Source organism: Squalius cephalus, assembly GCF_949319135.1.
Source record: "Squalius cephalus genome assembly, chromosome: 10".
In the NCBI taxonomy this organism is placed as follows: domain Eukaryota; kingdom Metazoa; phylum Chordata; class Actinopteri; order Cypriniformes; family Leuciscidae; genus Squalius; species Squalius cephalus.
The window spans coordinates 13,539,663-13,556,800 of NC_137131.1; the positions used below are offsets into that span (position 1 = coordinate 13,539,663).

At 35.7% G+C, this 17,138-nt stretch overlaps 1 protein-coding gene across 1 annotated transcript in view; it reads left to right on the forward strand.

Moving 5' to 3' along the window:
• nos1apa (nitric oxide synthase 1 (neuronal) adaptor protein a) overlaps window positions 1-15,437 on the forward strand; it is a 109,034-nt gene extending 93,597 nt beyond the window's left edge. Inside the window, exons 11-12 of the mRNA XM_079884823.1 lie at window positions 9,767-10,055; window positions 12,476-15,437. Coding sequence (XP_079740949.1) covers window positions 9,767-10,055; window positions 12,476-13,037 — 851 coding nt within the window. The 3' untranslated portion in view covers window positions 13,038-15,437. The remainder of the gene's footprint in view (window positions 1-9,766; window positions 10,056-12,475) is intronic.
• Window positions 15,438-17,138: the final 1,701 nt, after the last annotated feature.

Here is a 17,138-nt window from a genome sequence, read left to right on the forward strand (position 1 = left end):
AAAAAAAAAAGTTGAATCTTGTATAACTTGTTTAAAATTTCAAAATTTTTAAATTGAAGTTCAAAATTTCTTAACTTATTGTGATGAGTTAAAGCAATGTAAAAACATATGTTGTCATAACTTATTGAGCATATTATTTTTTACAGTATATGGCAAGTGAGAAATATAGAAAAGTTAAATCGCTCACAGAAGGCGGTTCATGTCAAACATTTTCACTTCTATTGGTAGCTGCCACATCACACTGATGCTCATTTGCATTAAGTTCTAAACTTTGTTGCATCCCTGGAAACCCTTGTCGTTGTGAATCGCTGTACGTGTTAACGCTCCTTTAGAGTCCACAAAGCAATTGCTGGATATTCACAAATAAGTGATTGTTTTTAACTTCAAGAGAAACAGTACATCTATATGAAAAGAACTTTAGAACAAATTTTATACATTAGCCTGTGATATTGTATCCATAACATCAGTTGTACAGTTGCAGGTTTGTTTCTGGGCAGTATTAGGTATGTATGTACTGATATGCTCAGCCACTTAGACCACCTTTCATCAGAAGTGCTCAGAATGAAGACAATTACCCAGCTACATCTGTTTTAGCATGCACGACAGAACAGACTCTTAATTGAATGACTGTGGACTGAGGACGCTACGCTAATTATACCCTAAGGGTAACGAGGCGCCTAAACCGGTCAGATCTTTACCAACAAGAACCCCAATTAGTGTGTCAGAATTTTCACAACCCACATACTTTATTCATTATTTTCATACTCAGAAGAGCTTGTCGTGTCTGACTGCTTTGCATATGTTTTGCTTTCTTGCATTCATTTTCTTCTGTACTTCTAAAAAGTGATATTTCAATGTCTTACCTGTACCTCTCTGATAAACTACTCGCCTCTTTAACCTCTCTGTTTATATTTTCCCGCCCCGCCCCCCTCTCTCTCTCTCTCTCTCTCTCTCTCTGTGTACTCAGTGTCATTTAGGGCCAGACAAGTGCACACGATTAGCTTGGTAATAATAGGGTGGTAAGCAAGTCTTCCCACACATACAGGATTTTGAAAGCATTGTTGGTCTTAAATGTCTGTATTTTACTCCATTTATGCACATCTTTTTTCTTTACACAAAACTAAAATTAAGTATTTACCATCTTTAAATCTCCCTTAGGCTTGTAACAAAATCTTCCCACAGATTCTTGGCTGCATCTCTGAGGGATTCATGACCAGTCGTGTTGTCTCGCAGCAGGTCTGGAGGCCAAGACCCAGCTGTGAGCTGTGGTCTAAATCCTCCTCAGGGAAACGTCTTGTTGTCTGAGCACAAGAAGACTGGTGTTTTTCTTTTTTCTGATTTCTCCTCCTTCAAGGACACAGTACATTTGTGTTAGTGGTGTTTGCTTAAGGCACAAGCTTCACAGTTATTGTTGTATGCAAGTTGGGGATTTGAGCAAGTCAAAATAAGTAGTATTAGTGCATAATTCATCCCACATAGTTTTTGTTACAGGCATGATTGATAACTCAAATCATGCAGCTTTTTGATCAGAAGTGTGATGTTTTTTTTCTCACCAATTACATGATTTTTTTGCAAGGTGAACGATAAAATAAGTGAAGAAATCCCATAGAATTACTTTGAAGTCATGTCTATATTTTATAGTTTTTTGCATAGCCCAGCTTAAGTTTTCATTTGTATGTAAATAATCAAATATTTGAAGTATTAAAGGGTTAGTTCACCCAAAATGAAAATTCTGTCATTAATTACTCAACCTCATGTCGTTCCAAACCCGTTAGACCTTCGTTCATCTTCGGAACACAAAGTAATTAATGACAGAGTTTTCATTTTTTGGGTGAACTAACCCTTTTAATACTCTTGGAGTGGCCACACAGCAACAAAGCTGATTGTAGGCTGATTAATGTCATGGATGCTTGATGAAACTGATCTACAAGACATTTTAATTTTCTAGGTCTGTTAGTTCAACTTTGCAAAAACCGAACTGGTATGATTTTTCAGTAAGACTTAAGCTTATACATTACATATTTGGAAAAAAAAAACACATTATTGCTTTATTATTTGCCTCCATTCGATCAATTGTAGAACAATTGTTAGTTCCCACCCTACTTTTTTTTTTGATAGTCTGTTCACTCAAATGTATGTCACAATATGAAAGAAAAGATCTGTCGCTACTTCCTTTTCATTGAGCACGTTTACATGCACACCAATATGCTGATCACTCCCAAAAATCAGGTTCTTGAAATAACCCGTTGTCCCGGTTTACATGTAAACCTATAGCCCTGCAATGCAAGTAAACTGCGTTTACAAGACTCTAATAAATCAGGTTATTTCCCAGTAGTGCATTTAAGCATAAAAAAGTTTTCAAACATGTCAGCAGGAAATTTATGAACTCGTATATTATACTCTCATGTTACAGATGCAGCATTTCCACTGAGCACTTCTAATTCAGCTACATGAGATGAAAGCATCATTTCTTATGTCAAGAAAGAGTCAGAGTTTGTGATTATATATTTCCTCGAAAGGCTCGCTCTGTCTGGATGTGCTTAAATCCGGGTGCTTTCCTGTCACATATCACACATGCACACTTCAATAAGACGGCAGAACGCAGCTTAATGTATTTACATGCCGAGAGAAATCAGGGTAAGGTGCAAAAATCTAGCTGTGTTGATCAGTTTATGCTTAAGCCGTTCATGGGCTTACTCCGATAAAGGAAAACAGGTTAACGTGTTTACAAGATAACATGCATTGTCGACTTAAGCGTAATTGGGTTAAGAACGTGCATGTAAACGCACTCACTGTGACTTTAAAGTTTGTGTAAGCGCATTTCTAGAACCTTGGCGGTGGGCTCTTGATTTGAAAAGTAATTTGCTTGGAACTGCCCACAAAGCCCTAACCACTCTATAGAAAACCATTCAAAACATTTTTACACAAGCATACTCTACTAAAAAAAATCTTTTATATGATACTAATGCCTGAGGAATCATTGCTAATTATTTCAAATTAATTAATTTGCCATTGATCTTGTCCTTGAATCCTAGCCACTGCTAGTTTTTGAGAAAAAAAACATTTATTCCACAGTCTTTGGTGTCATGATTAATAAACCATCACTTGTCCCTCCTGTAGTTTACTGCAGGTTTTCAAAGTATATGACTCATTTCAAAGCCATTTACAATGAGTTCTGTCATTTTTAAGAGCTTTGCAGTGCCACTGCGTGACTGTGTAACTGTTCATTCAGTGTGAGAGTCATTGTCAGTGAATGTTCAGTGACATGCATCAAGTTAAATTACTGGATCAAGTCTAGCTTTTAAAAGCGGCTATACAAATTGGCATCACTTGAACAGCCATCTCTAAGTGAACAGTTACACGTCGGCCTATATCTATCGTGAATATCACAGTCGATTGACTTTCCTAGTTAAGATGAGGTTCAATCCTTCTGCTTTTCCAAGAATGGCTGGCACACAAATGAAAGCACTTCAGATGCCATATGCAAGCACAGCTGCTTCAAGAAATAGAAATAACCACTAAAACGTGTGCTCACAAACCCAGCAAGTGCAGAGAACACCCTCTGAATCGCTGTGTAATTTAACGGATGCTCTGGAGCATTGCTGTCTCATCTTTGCACGCTCGGGGAAACGAGCGGCTGTCGGATTGATCCTTCTCCCTGCGGCGTAATTGAAATTGCATAACAATATCACATCTCATTTTAGTACAGCTGCCGCTTCTGAGAGAAGCTGTTGGAAACTCGGGTGCTTCTGAATTAGAAGCTGAAGCCCGGGCCAACCTGTCTGAAGTGTTCAGCTCCATCTATTGTAGAGACCGTAAACTCTCATTCTATTTCCTTTCAGGGTTACAAGAAAAGACCTACAAGGGTCCTCAAGGAGATGTGAATTGTGAAGTCCGGGGCACTGACCTATTTAGATTGTCGCTCCACTTGACTGGAGAAAAAAATCCTTCATGTTATAAAGTGAACTCCAATACAGTTCAGTTGATTTGAACTCCTTTATGCCCTAGAAGGGTGACACGCCATGAAATTAAAACTGCCCTTTAAATAAAGCAAATTAATTGGCTATATTTCACAGAATGCACTGTTACGCGCCTTTAGTCAGATCTGGTTCCAATGATTTATTCAAAGACACATGAGCGTCGATCAAGTGGATAAGCTGTCATTGTCTTGCATCACAGTCTATTGCTCCAAATCCCTTCATTTCATCGGTGATAAACTTGCAGATTGTTGCATTGCATTCATGTTCCTGCTTGACATTGATGTGGCAGAGCCTTTGATTAATTATTGATCTGAGAAGTAGAACGAAAATGGGGGCATTGTCTCCCATTATGTTCAGTGGTTTTTTTTTTGTTGTTTTTTTTCAGTGGCAGAACATTGTCATAAAAACATCCTCCGATCTATATTTTATGTGTTCAGTGCCGGGTTTGGTCTCACCTTAATTTTAACACTGTTCTGTTATAGTTTGAGATTTATCATCTTTCAAAAATCCTTTTTTTTTTGTTTTTTTTTCAATGCATTTTTATAAAGTGCTGGTGTGGCTTCCAATACGCTACTTAACATACAAATAGCTATTGACCAGAAGGGTTTCCATGCCTCCAGGTTTTTGGTGGTGCGGCTTTTGTTGCTCTTTTGAGGTTTTATTCATTTATTACCTTTCTACCCTTAAATGCGCTACAGTATATCTACAGTACCAAGGAGACTAGTCAGCCAGCAGTGCTGTTCAACAGAGATAAAGTAAATGGATAGTCCTAACAGTGCAGTTTACTTGTGGAGTTATCTGCCCTTTTCATTTAGGAGTCCTGAGATTGATGCTTTTATTCTGGACCGCTGTGCCTTTATAGCTCTCCACCTCGTTTGAGTTAATGATGGAGTTGATAACAGGGATGGTGAGTCAGATGGAGCAAATGCATTCTGAGTTACTCCACCTTGACCCTCTCATCATGTGTTATCCAGGGCTAACTTATTTTACCCTTCCCCCTGCCCTTGTGTTTAAAGATTCATGCTAGAAAGGGGGTTCAAATTAATTATTGATGTTTGGACCATCTTCTGCTGACCTGAACACCTGCTAGGTCAAACAAGTTGGAGATAATGGGTTAAAATGCTTTATTTATTCATTGTTATTCTCCATGTGTTGGAGATGGTAGTGGTTTGGCTTGGTGTCTAGATATATTTGCTCTTTGTTCAGCAGTTCATTTTTGATTCTTTACCACATGTGGTGCATCATGAAATATAAAATCTGGCCACTTTTGATTATTATTTTACAGTTCATAAATATAGGGGTCTTGATCATCAGGGTTCCCTCTTAATGGAAAACTGAGAAATATGTCTTAAGAATTAGTGCTGTCAAATCAATTAATCGCATTTAACAGTAAAAGTTTTGTTTATAATATATGTGTGTGTGTGTGTATATATATTATATTTATATACTGATGTGTGTGCATGTCTCTGTTTACTGTGTGTGTATGTATATGTGTATATATATATATATATATATATATATATATATATATATATATATATATATATATTAGTTAGGGAAAGTTAGGAATTTTTTTGCCAATCTGCAAAAAAATTTCTTACCAATAGCTTTTTTTACCATGTGTTCCTATAGGTGTCTAGTAACACCTCCCAATTTATCCACGGCCAAATCCTCGGGGAAACGCCTGGAGAGGCAATCAAAGTTGGGGTGCCCAGACGTCCTGGGTAAAAATAATTAATTAAAAAAAAAATTTTTTTTCAATATTACCTTTTGAGATGTCTAACTAGGGTTTTTAGGGGTGCCGAATCTATCCCAGCCATTAGTTTTGAGTAAAAATGACTCCAAGTCCATACAAAAACCACATAAAAATGGTTTTATTGAACAATTACAAAACAAAACTTACTAAATCGGTTTAAGGCCAGACACTACAGGTGAATAGAGTCAAATTTTTAACTAGCAGATATCACCATGAAACTTTCCCAGTTGATTACCTATATTAAGATGAGAAAAAAATGTATTACAAGTTTTCTGTAATTTAATTTTTAAATATGCAAATTAGGCAATATCTAATTAAATATGAGCTAATTTGCATATCTTTTAAAAAACGAAATCTGAGTATTGGATAAAGCCAGGTTAAAAATTATTTCCAACTGTCAGATCCAAATATGGTCATTTCCTTTTTATCAGCAACCAATTGTGAAAGTAAAAGGGCTGAATGCGCAATCTCATTGGCTGATGATAAATCTTTAAAGGCCATTTTCTCAAAATGACTTTTCTCTCATACTCCAAGTCTGAAATCTCCACTTCAGTAGCACCTATATACACCAAACTCTCCAGTCTTGTACCTAGTTATATTATGAAGACATTTACAGAGGGATTTGTAAATATATTATTCCTAGCCTGATTTATATTACATTTTATTCCAAAAAAACATGGCGAAAATCTTTTTTTAAGGCTATTGACAGTATTTTCGGATTTACAGGATAACAAAAGTAGATATCCATAAATCCCTCAGTAACTTTTTTCCCATCTAATATGTGAACACAATGAAAAAAAAATTTTTAACCTGGCTTTATCCAATACTCAGATTTCATTTTTTAAAAGATATGCAAATTAGCGCATATTTAATTAGATATAGCCTAATTTGCATATTTAAACATTAAATTACAGAAAACTTGTAATACATTTTTTTCTCATCTTAATGTAGGTAATTAACTGGGAAAGTTTCATGGTGATATCTGCTAGTTAAAAATTTGACTCTATTCACCTGTAGTGTCTGGCCTTAAACCGATTTAGTAAGTTTTGTTTTGTAATTGTTCAATAAAACCATTTTTATGTGGTTTTTGTATGGACTTGGAGTCATTTTTACTCAAAACTAATGGCTGGGATAGATTCGGCACCCCTAAAAAACCCTAGTTAGACATCTCAAAAGGTAATATTGAAAAAATTGTTTAAAAAAAATTCATTATTTTTACCCAGGACGTCTGGGCACCCCAACTTTGATTGCCTCTCCAGGCGTTTCCCCGAGGATTTGGCCGTGGATAAATTGGGAGGTGTTACTAGACACCTATAGGAACACATGGTAAAAAAATCTATTGGTAAGACATTTTTTTGCAGATTGGCAAAAAAAAATCCTAACTTTCCCTAACTATATATATATATATATATATATATATATAAAATATGCACGCACGCACGCACACACACACACACATATGGGTGTCTACACACACAAACCCATAATAATAATAATATTATACACGCATGTATTATATAAACAAAAATGTTTACATTCGATGTGATTTAATCACAATTAATCGTTTTGACAGCACTAATAAATATCAATATCATATTTGAAATAGAAAATAAAATTGTGAAAATATGAATACACTAAAATATTTTATCTGTTAAAAATTATAAGTGCAGTCCTTGCTGTAAAATGATTTTTAAAAATCATTATGCACTAAACTCAAACGACTGGATATATCATAGAAATCCATTGGTCATAAAAGAGTGGGAACCCTGTACCATGCAGCATGTCTGTGTGTGTGTGTGTGTGTGTGTGTGTGTGTGTGTGTGTGTGGGCTGCACACCCTTGGGTCCAGAGGTTTCGTGCTGGGACACATCAGGAGCTCATAAACCAGCCCAGAATAGCAGCGTGTCAGACACCCTCCTAGCATTTGCCACTTTGGTGGAGCCTGACTGAGGTATTTATACTGCTGCCTCGAGCTACACGATTATGCCCAGCCCTGTGGAGAAGGTTCAAATTCGATGATCACTGCGTCATGCTCTAAATTGAAAGCTGATGATTTGCTATACATCTTTCTCACTCAAATTCTAGTCTCACTGGCCCATACTTTTGATTTTACGTCATAAAGCCTTATCCAGTTTGCACTTATTCTGTCCAAGAACTACACACTCAGGACAAGACCAACCACAGATTGCTTTGTTTTATGTGCTTTTTAGGAGTAGATAAATCTGAAATGGCACAACAGACTTTTTAAACATGATTTTGCTTTGCAATCAAACAATTGATCTAAATGAAGCTTTTGATGTGCGCAATATGCATCAGACTGTCGGTGAAGGAAATGTGGGCCGCCTGTAGCTGATACTACACAAACATAGTTGAACTAGTCTGGGTATTGTAACATTACCAGATGAAATAACATGTCGGCCATTGAAGTGCATAGTAAATAATGTCCCTGGGATTTCAGATGGCTTCATTACTACTGCAGATCAATATGTGCAGTGATACAATCACATGAAACCACAGACAAGTGGCTGCTTTTCTCCTGCTCATTTCTCTCCAGAGCTCATTATAGCAGCATTATATGTGCTTGTTTAAGCCTCATAGTAAAATGTATTCAGATGACGCTTGAAGAGCAATCCTGTGAATTATAACTCGTCTTGTTACTCATTGGTGTGCCTGGAAAAGAAAGGCAGACCTGTCACAAATGGCAAGTTGTGGGTTTTTTTGTTGTCAATTTTTTCCCCTGATTACCATGACAACAACATGCTGTTTTTGGCACCCAAACTTCCCTCATTCATCTGTTTGCCTTGCCTGCAGAGCAAAGACATTGTCAGCATCAAAATAACTTCCCTTTGTCAAATATTTGTGTAGAAAAGCCTCTCTAGTCTCGTATGTGGCCCGTGTTTGTCGTCAACAAGAGACTGTCACCAGCTAATGAGAATTCTTACTCCTCCATGAGCAAGTGTTGAAACTGTTTGAGTTTAACAGGCTGGAAATAACTATGCCACATCAAGAGTTTCTTGAAATCACATTTGATTAGAGCCATACAGCTTTTATTGTAAACCGCTTTGAATGGCCTAAATTGAAGCTGAATTTGAAATGGAACACAATGTCAGAGGCACTTTTGTTGGCAAATTGCTGTTTCTATCTTTCCATCTTTATCACTGTCGGTCTACCTCTCTTCAGTCGCCTTTTAGGTAAAAGGTAAATTTTCATTTCTTTTTGTATTGTGATGTAAAAGTTCAAAGTTGCGTTTAAATACTACTGTTTCATATTTGAGTTTTTTAAAAGAATATCTGAATAGAGATGCAAACAATAAATCATGCTTTCTTTGTCACTTTGAATGCTAACCATGAAATAATGGTTCTGAGGTAAGAAACATGACATGTTGTGACTTGACACATTCTATTTTCTGCCTATGTTGGTGTCATTGTGTTGTTTTTTTTGCATGAATTTGTGTCCATTGTTCAACATTTTATGTATAAAATGCTTAATCACCACTGCATGAAAATAGGAATGCACAATATATTGATATGTCGTTTAAATGTATTAGTTTTCTTTTTTAAATTGGTATCTGTTGCTATTGATGATATATTGGCAAAAAATGTCATTTTTTGCCAACCTCAAAATGAGAATTTTGGTGATGCCCAAATCCACTTGTAGAATTTAGAATGATTTTTTTGTATGTTTTTTATTTTAAATGTATCTGTAAAATCGGGTAGAAATTTAAAAATCATTATTTATCAGTTATCAGCCATAACAAGATAAATAATAATAATTATAAAAAAGTGCATCCCTACATTTAATCTGATGGATTAAACGAGGTTAATTGTAGCAATATTGGGTTTATGTTGAACAAACTGGTTAAATGAACACTGTCTAGCAGTGTTGTGCTTTCAGTGTTAAACAGTCATGCATTTAAGTCTGTACAAAAGCTACTGAAGACACAGCTCACTTTTAAATGTTCATTTAAATACAGTAAAGTTCCCCAGTGCCTCACTTTGTCTGAAAACCTTTTTGTTGTTTTGTTCTTTAGTGGACCAAAGCATGTTTGAGAACTGCAATGCTGCGGAACAGCCGAAGCTGAACTTTCGTCCAGCAGGCTCCACAGACACGTCTGCCCTGGCAGGATCCAGGACGGGTGGCAGCCAGCACCTTAAAAACGCCCTGAACTTGGGCAAAGCCATGGGTGCGAAGGTAAACGACTTGCTCCGCCGAAAAGATCCCAACAGCTTTGGAGACATTGGAGTCACAGAGGTGAATAAGAACGTGGAGCCAGTGTGGTCCAACCTGACTGAGATGGGACACAATACAGCAAAAAACAGGTACTGATTTCACACTCACAGCTGCAAACGGCAATGACCTCAATACGCTCATTATGTTCAATTGACTTCATGCTAAGAATAAAATTGCTTGGAAATTGTCAAGCGTTGCACTTGCTTTTGACATTTTAATCACCATAGTGCTTCTACAGAAGCGGATTCAAGGCTGGACTGCGATATGTCCCAATCTGATACTCCCTTTTTACTGTCCTGTCTAACAAATGTCAAATAAAAAAGGAAGTAAACAAAATATTCCTCTAAACATGGGGTGATTGTTGATCTAGTTCCAGTACACTTTCATCCACTAATGTTGAGTGAATGTATTCCATCCAAAGTGTGTTTACGAAGTATGTGTATATATATATATATATATATATATATATATATATATATACATACATATTATGGCTGACAAAAATGACGTATTAGTATCTGCGATTATTAATATGTTCAGTTTAACGTGTTAAAATATTTAATGCAATTAATGCAGCATCCAAGGCCAGCATCTAAGTTCAATTAAATTAGAAGTTATACATTTTAAAGCCTATCTACAATCCTATCTACATTTTAAAGTCCATCTATCTTAGATTTAGCATCTAAGTTCACTTAAATTAAGTTATACATTTTATAGCCTATTAAATGTTAAAAAAAATATTACTGTTATATGTTGAATGGCTATAATTACTAATTTCTTTCAGAAATTGAGGAAAAAAAATCTTATAAAACAGAAAAATGTATGATTTAATTAGTTAGTTAAATCGATTGATGGCACTAATATATTGATCAGTTCATTCAGTTACAGACGTCATTCATCGTGACAGATGACCGATCATATTGTTCTGTTGCAGTTCACATCTCTTTCAGCAGTGAATGTGAAAACTGTTATTATACGAGAACCCCATGGGTTACTGCTGAGATTTGACTGACATCTCTGAGAGAGAGAGAAAAAGTCTTTTCATGAAGGCAACTGTATCCGCCATCATTATCAGCAGCCTTCAAGAGAATGTACATGTGTCTATGAGTCACTGTGTATGTGTTGCATCAGGCAAACTTTGACTTGTCAAGGGTTTGGTTTAATTGGCTGAAATCTTACCAGTTGTGCAACATCTAGTATGCACATTCCTTCCAGCTTTTTTATTATACCTGCAAATTTTATGGAAATAATGCATTTATGATCATGATTGTAGTGCTTGCTAAGACAATCGTTGAAAGACATTACTAGGTCTCATACTTGGAGTTAGCGCTTTAAACAAATGCCTACTTTCAATGTTAGCCATCCTTCACCATTCGTGCCACAGGGATGAATGTGTTTAAACGGATAAAAAAATATCCCATAGACTTTGATTCTCATCAACTTTCATATCTTAAACAGACCAAGTGCAAATTCCACTATCATAAAATAATAAATGAAATGATGCATTTACAAGAAACCAACTTCTTATCTCTAGAAAGGCTATTATTGCATAGCATGTGGCATTATTGAGGGAACTGTGCAGTTATCATGGGAGATTTATGGTAAGTTCACAATTACGTAGACAAGAATTTGACTAAATGACTGTGAGCATCTCATGTGACTTGAGAAGACCATGACATTATTGCATCTAATGTTCCTATCCATGGACCTTTTTAACATAATTTTATAATATATCAACATATATATTATACTCTACCATTTACAAGTTTGAATGAGTACTTTTTCTTTTCTTTTTTTTGAAAGAAGTCTCCTCACCAAACAATCGAAAAATACAGTAAAACTAAATACTATTATGATTAAAAATAACTTTTTTCTTATTTTAACATATTTTAAAAATGTAAATTATTTATATGAAGGCAAAAGCTAAATTATCAGCAGCCAGAAACATTTCTTATAATCAATGTTGAAAACAGTTGTGCTGTTTAATATATTTTTGGAAACTGTGATAGTTTTTCTTTTTCAGGATTCTTTGATGAATAGAAAGTTAAAAGGAACAGCATTTATTTGATGTAACTGTAACTTTTGATTGATTTAATGCATCCTTGAAAAGTATTATTTCTTTCAGACTTTCAGTCACTGTTTTACCTTCTATTTTTTAATACATTTTATTAAAAAGGTCATGTATAATTATTAGCAAGACGAATTAGCAAAATGCAATTAAAACTTTTTTATAGAGAGTTTAATGTCAGCTGTCAACTTTGAGGCAAAGCATGAATTGTCTTCTCCTCATCTTTTTATCCTGCCCAAAAATGATCTTCTGAATTCAACAGTAAGACCGAGTAAGAGAGATGATGTAGTCTTACGAATCTTTTTTTCCTTTTTTAGTAGTATCATTTTGGACCACCATGCAAGAGAACTGAAGAAATTCAGATTTGCTCTGAATTTTCATTGTCATTCTGTCTTGCATGATCACATTGTGTCTTTGCTTTTTTTTCCTTCTCTCACACAGTCACATGTCCCTGGACTCCTTCCCTCGGCTTGATCCTCCACCTCCCACCGGTAAAAAGCGTCTCCCACGTGCCCTGAAGACCACCCAGGACATGATGATATCCTCTGACCCCGTGGTGGCCTCCCCAGAATCCTCCTTCGTCTCCTCACCCGACAAGATCACCAAAGATAAAGCTGAGCTTCAGTCTGAACCGAGCCTTGAAGAGTCCGGCCTTGAGAACCCTTCAGAACCCGGCGACCGTGTCGACAGCCAGATGGAGAGAAGGCCCAGATCAGAACTAAAAAACGAGCCCACAGCTGTGGTGACGGATGAGAAAAATTCTGAGGCTGTCGATCAGTCACAGCTGCTGCTTTCTGTTCCAGATCTCATTCACAAAGACAATCTGGACCCAAAGAAACTGGCCAACTCTGAAACTAGAATGGCTTCCACCCCGTGTCCAGGGAAAGGGGGCTGCCGCATCAGCGTCTCTGAGGGGGAACTGTTGGGGAACGGCACCGTGGATTACCGAACCCTCAACTTGGAGAACGAAGAATCCCACCCTGACCTGCTGTCATTTGAATAGCAGGCTTCCACAATGACAAAAGAGAGGCCAAAGTGGCTTGAATCAGTCATTTAGACTGCTTTCATTCTGCATTTCATATTTCAAGTACCACTGATTGTACTTAGTTATTTCATAGATATAATTATTCAGATGATGAAAATCACAGGTTTTTTTGTAATCATAGCAGCATAATTCTTTGAAAGATTGTATTTTAAAGTATTTGTGGACCTGTAATTAAAAAAACAAAAACATGATGAATCAGTTAACAAAAACCAAAGTCAATACTACACTGCAAAAAAAAGTATTTCTTGACTTTTTTTCCAGTCAAATATTCCAGTAGAATTAATTTGCTTGAAAAGCAACACTGCATAAGATATTAAGACGACTCCCCGTTATATCTTGAATATTAGTGTATTTCGTATTTCTCTCTGCAACATTTTTGCAGATTTTTTCACACAAGTATAAACAGTACAGACAAAACATTTATAATGTTACAAAAGATTTCTATTTTATATAAATGCTGTTCTTTTCAACTTTCGATTCATCAAAGAATCGTATTAAATATTTTAAGCTGCTGTTTTCTACATTGATAATGATACTAAATGTTTCTTGAGCACCAAATAAGCATATTCAAATTATTTTTATAGGATCACTATAATGACACATAAGACTGAAGTATGCTGGAAAATTTAGCTTTGCCATCACAGGAATAAATTACATTTAAAAACGTTTTCAAATAAATGTTTCTGCTTTTTGATCAAGTAAATGCAGCCTTAGTGAGCATAAAAAAAAATCATACCAACTGCAAACTGAACGATAGTGTACATTCTTGAAAATAAGTCTTATTTATGCAGTGTTGTAAAATTTGTTTCTAAAAAAGTATGTACTGGAAAATTAGACAAAAATACTCATTAAGATTTTTTTTTTTTTCTGCAGTGTTACTGTAATACCTCTGAAGCTGTCTTTTACTGTTGTAAAAGTGGGCAGCATTTCATGTCTTTTATATGTTTGTTTGTTTTTTTTGCTTCATTTCAATTTTACAAGCTTGACTTTATAGATGCTAGTGTTGTGTTTTATGACCACAACTCTGACCTTGTGCTCAATGTCATAATCACATGGCCTTGGGTCAGTATGCACCTAACGGTAGCAGTATGTACTGCTTCCGTGTTGTTTTTGACACTGACCTCTAGATCAACTTTTAAAGTCTCATAAAGAGTCTAGGATCATACCTTAGCGATAATCGTCAAGGTGCTGATGGCTTGAGGAATGTCAGTAATGAGGCTCAGTCAACATGAAGCTATGCAGAAGGGTTCTGAAATTTCCTGGAATGCCATAACTCGACACTAATCTCGATCCTCGTCCTCTTGTTTGTGTAGACAGCCCGACTCCCGTGACATTCTCTGAGGCCTGTTCTTTATCTCACAGAATGGCTCCTCTGGAGAGATTTCTGGCTTTTCCGTTGCTAACAATGCCGCTATTTACGCTCCCATTATTTATAGAGATACACTGTCAGCCTGTATATATGTACGGATGTACTTAGATGTCGATTTCAATTCAAAGATGCAAGTCTTGGCATAAAATAGCTTTTATGCATTATGAAAGACTGAATGAAAGTTTTGAGTTGTCATGTATGTTTTGGCATCATAGCATTAAAGGTATAGTGGAGGATCTTTCCGAATTTTAGATAAGACCCGCCCTCTCCACTTTTTGAACAAGTTTGATTGATTCACCAGAATGATTGACAATTAGGAGGACCAATATTATAGGTGATCCACCCGGAAGTAAAAAATCCTCCACTACACCTTTAATAAATCTCTATGCGCTTTATGAATGTATTTCCGTACCACATGTTTTGGTTACACTACCATTGTCATACTATATGTGCAATCATGCATAAAAACTACATGCATACAAGTTTGGACACTAAAATAAGAATTCAGAGTGTACATTTGCAGGTGATGAGTTGAATTAATATGGACCACTTGTACTGTTACTGGGCCATCAGATATGAAGTCAAAGTATTTTATAAAACGCCTTTATAACTTCTATGTATAAGTGCTGGCAAAACAACAGCTGAATGAATGAAATAAAAGGATATTTATCTTATTGTTTTAGCTTTTTTAGACGGTGTTTAGAGTTGAGAAGATTCTTGATGGAAACTTAACATGGCGGGAATGTTATTACTAAGTTTTCTGTGATGATTTATGTATTTTAATTTCAATCAAAGTGGTCGCATCATTGTCACAGTTTGTTTGAATGAAGGAAAAAGAATGTTGAAGGAAAAACGCATGTATATGAAGGTTTTCGGTGCACTGAAATGTATTTTGAGAAGCTGGATCTATTAAAGTGATTTCCCATTATACAAATTGTCTATTCATGACACATTTTGGGTCTGGGTGCCGTTATTTTCAGGAAATGGATTTTATGCAACTTATTTTTCAATTCAAAGGGAATTTACAGGGTCTGTAATAAATGTAACGGCAATAAAGCAGGACTATGATGATTGCAGTGCCTCTTGAGACATGCAAGCTTTTGTTTATCAGAACTGATTCTTAACCATGAAGCTGCCATCACCCTAAATCCACTAGTAATGCATGAACTAGCTTTTCTGCATCTGAATCAAGTAACATGTTCTGTAGCTTAGCAATGTTTCTGAGGTGGAAGAAGGTTGTTTTTGTAACACATGAAATATGGTTTTCGAAAATCAAGTTGCTGTCTAATATAACACCCAGGTCTTTAACTGTAGAGGATGAAGTAACAGTAAATCCTTCTAGATGCAAATTGTATTCTAAGAGATTGTGTACAGGATTTTGGTGAAATAAGTAATACCTCAGTCTTATCCGAATTTAATAGAAGAAAGTTATTGGTCATCCAATGTTTTACACTCTCTGGCAACTTGGAGAGATTTCTTGCAACTTTAGAGATTTTATCTGGTCGTGATGAAATGTATAACTGAGTGTCATCGACATAACAGTGGAAACTAATTCCATGTTTTCTTATTATATTACCTAGTGGCAGCATATATATTGAAAATAGCAGAGGGCCTAACATCGATCCTTGTGGCACTCCATAATTTACTGACGTTATCTTAGATTTTCCCTGTTTAAATAGACAAAATGGTAAAGGTCTGATAGGTATGATCTAATCCATTTTAATGCCTGTCCCCAATAGCAGTGTAATTTTGTAGTTGATCTAAGTCAATAATATCAAATCATATTAAACTCTTCATTTTGACAAGCGTATGGCATGCACCTAGGAAGAGGGAAAACAAGGAAACTGCCTGTAACTGACCATTGCAATAATCATTCTTTTAACTAAATAAATAAAAGTATAGTGTGATAAGACATATAATATAATTATTATTATTTATTAAATTATTTAATGATCTATTTGGAAAATGACCGACTTCTGATTGGGTGGGCCACAATTCAACCCCATCCGTAGCTTCGGCACTGTGTCCAACTGAAGAACTATTTGTAGATTCATGCACATGCAGAGCATTTTCAGATCGCTACAATATCATGTGAACTTAAAACTGCTTAACTCATTTCTTTTTTTATTATATTAGCTGTCATCTTCCTGGTTTTACCTTTTTAATTTACAAATGAATAAAACTTAAAATTGAATAAAACTTATACAATTGAATAAAACTATTGAATTATTTAGACCACAATTTAATATTTCTTTTCTTCTTCTTTTTTTGTCCACTTCCCCAGCTCGCCGGAATTTAAAAGTTTTATTTCAAAAAGGGTGATTATCTTAAGAGTGTCAGTGAGAGAATTTGTGCCAGTGGGCAGGTCTCTCTATCCTAGTTTCACTGTCTATTGTAGTCATATCCAGTGTTTTACAGTTTCTTTTCCTAAAACATAACCTTTTGATCACTGCCAGCCAGACATCCTGTTTAGACGGACTACTTTAAGCATGAAGGTAGCTTTTTAAGCTGAAGAAAAGATTTTGCATATGCGTAATGCGTAGAATAATATTACATCAGCCAGATACTTTGCTCCAAACATTTGATCTGTTCATCATTGCCATTATTACTGGTGTTTGTGATTCAGTAAATAATTAAATAAAATGTGATTCAGGTAAAATGCATTAAACTGCATTTGATTTATTTAGCCT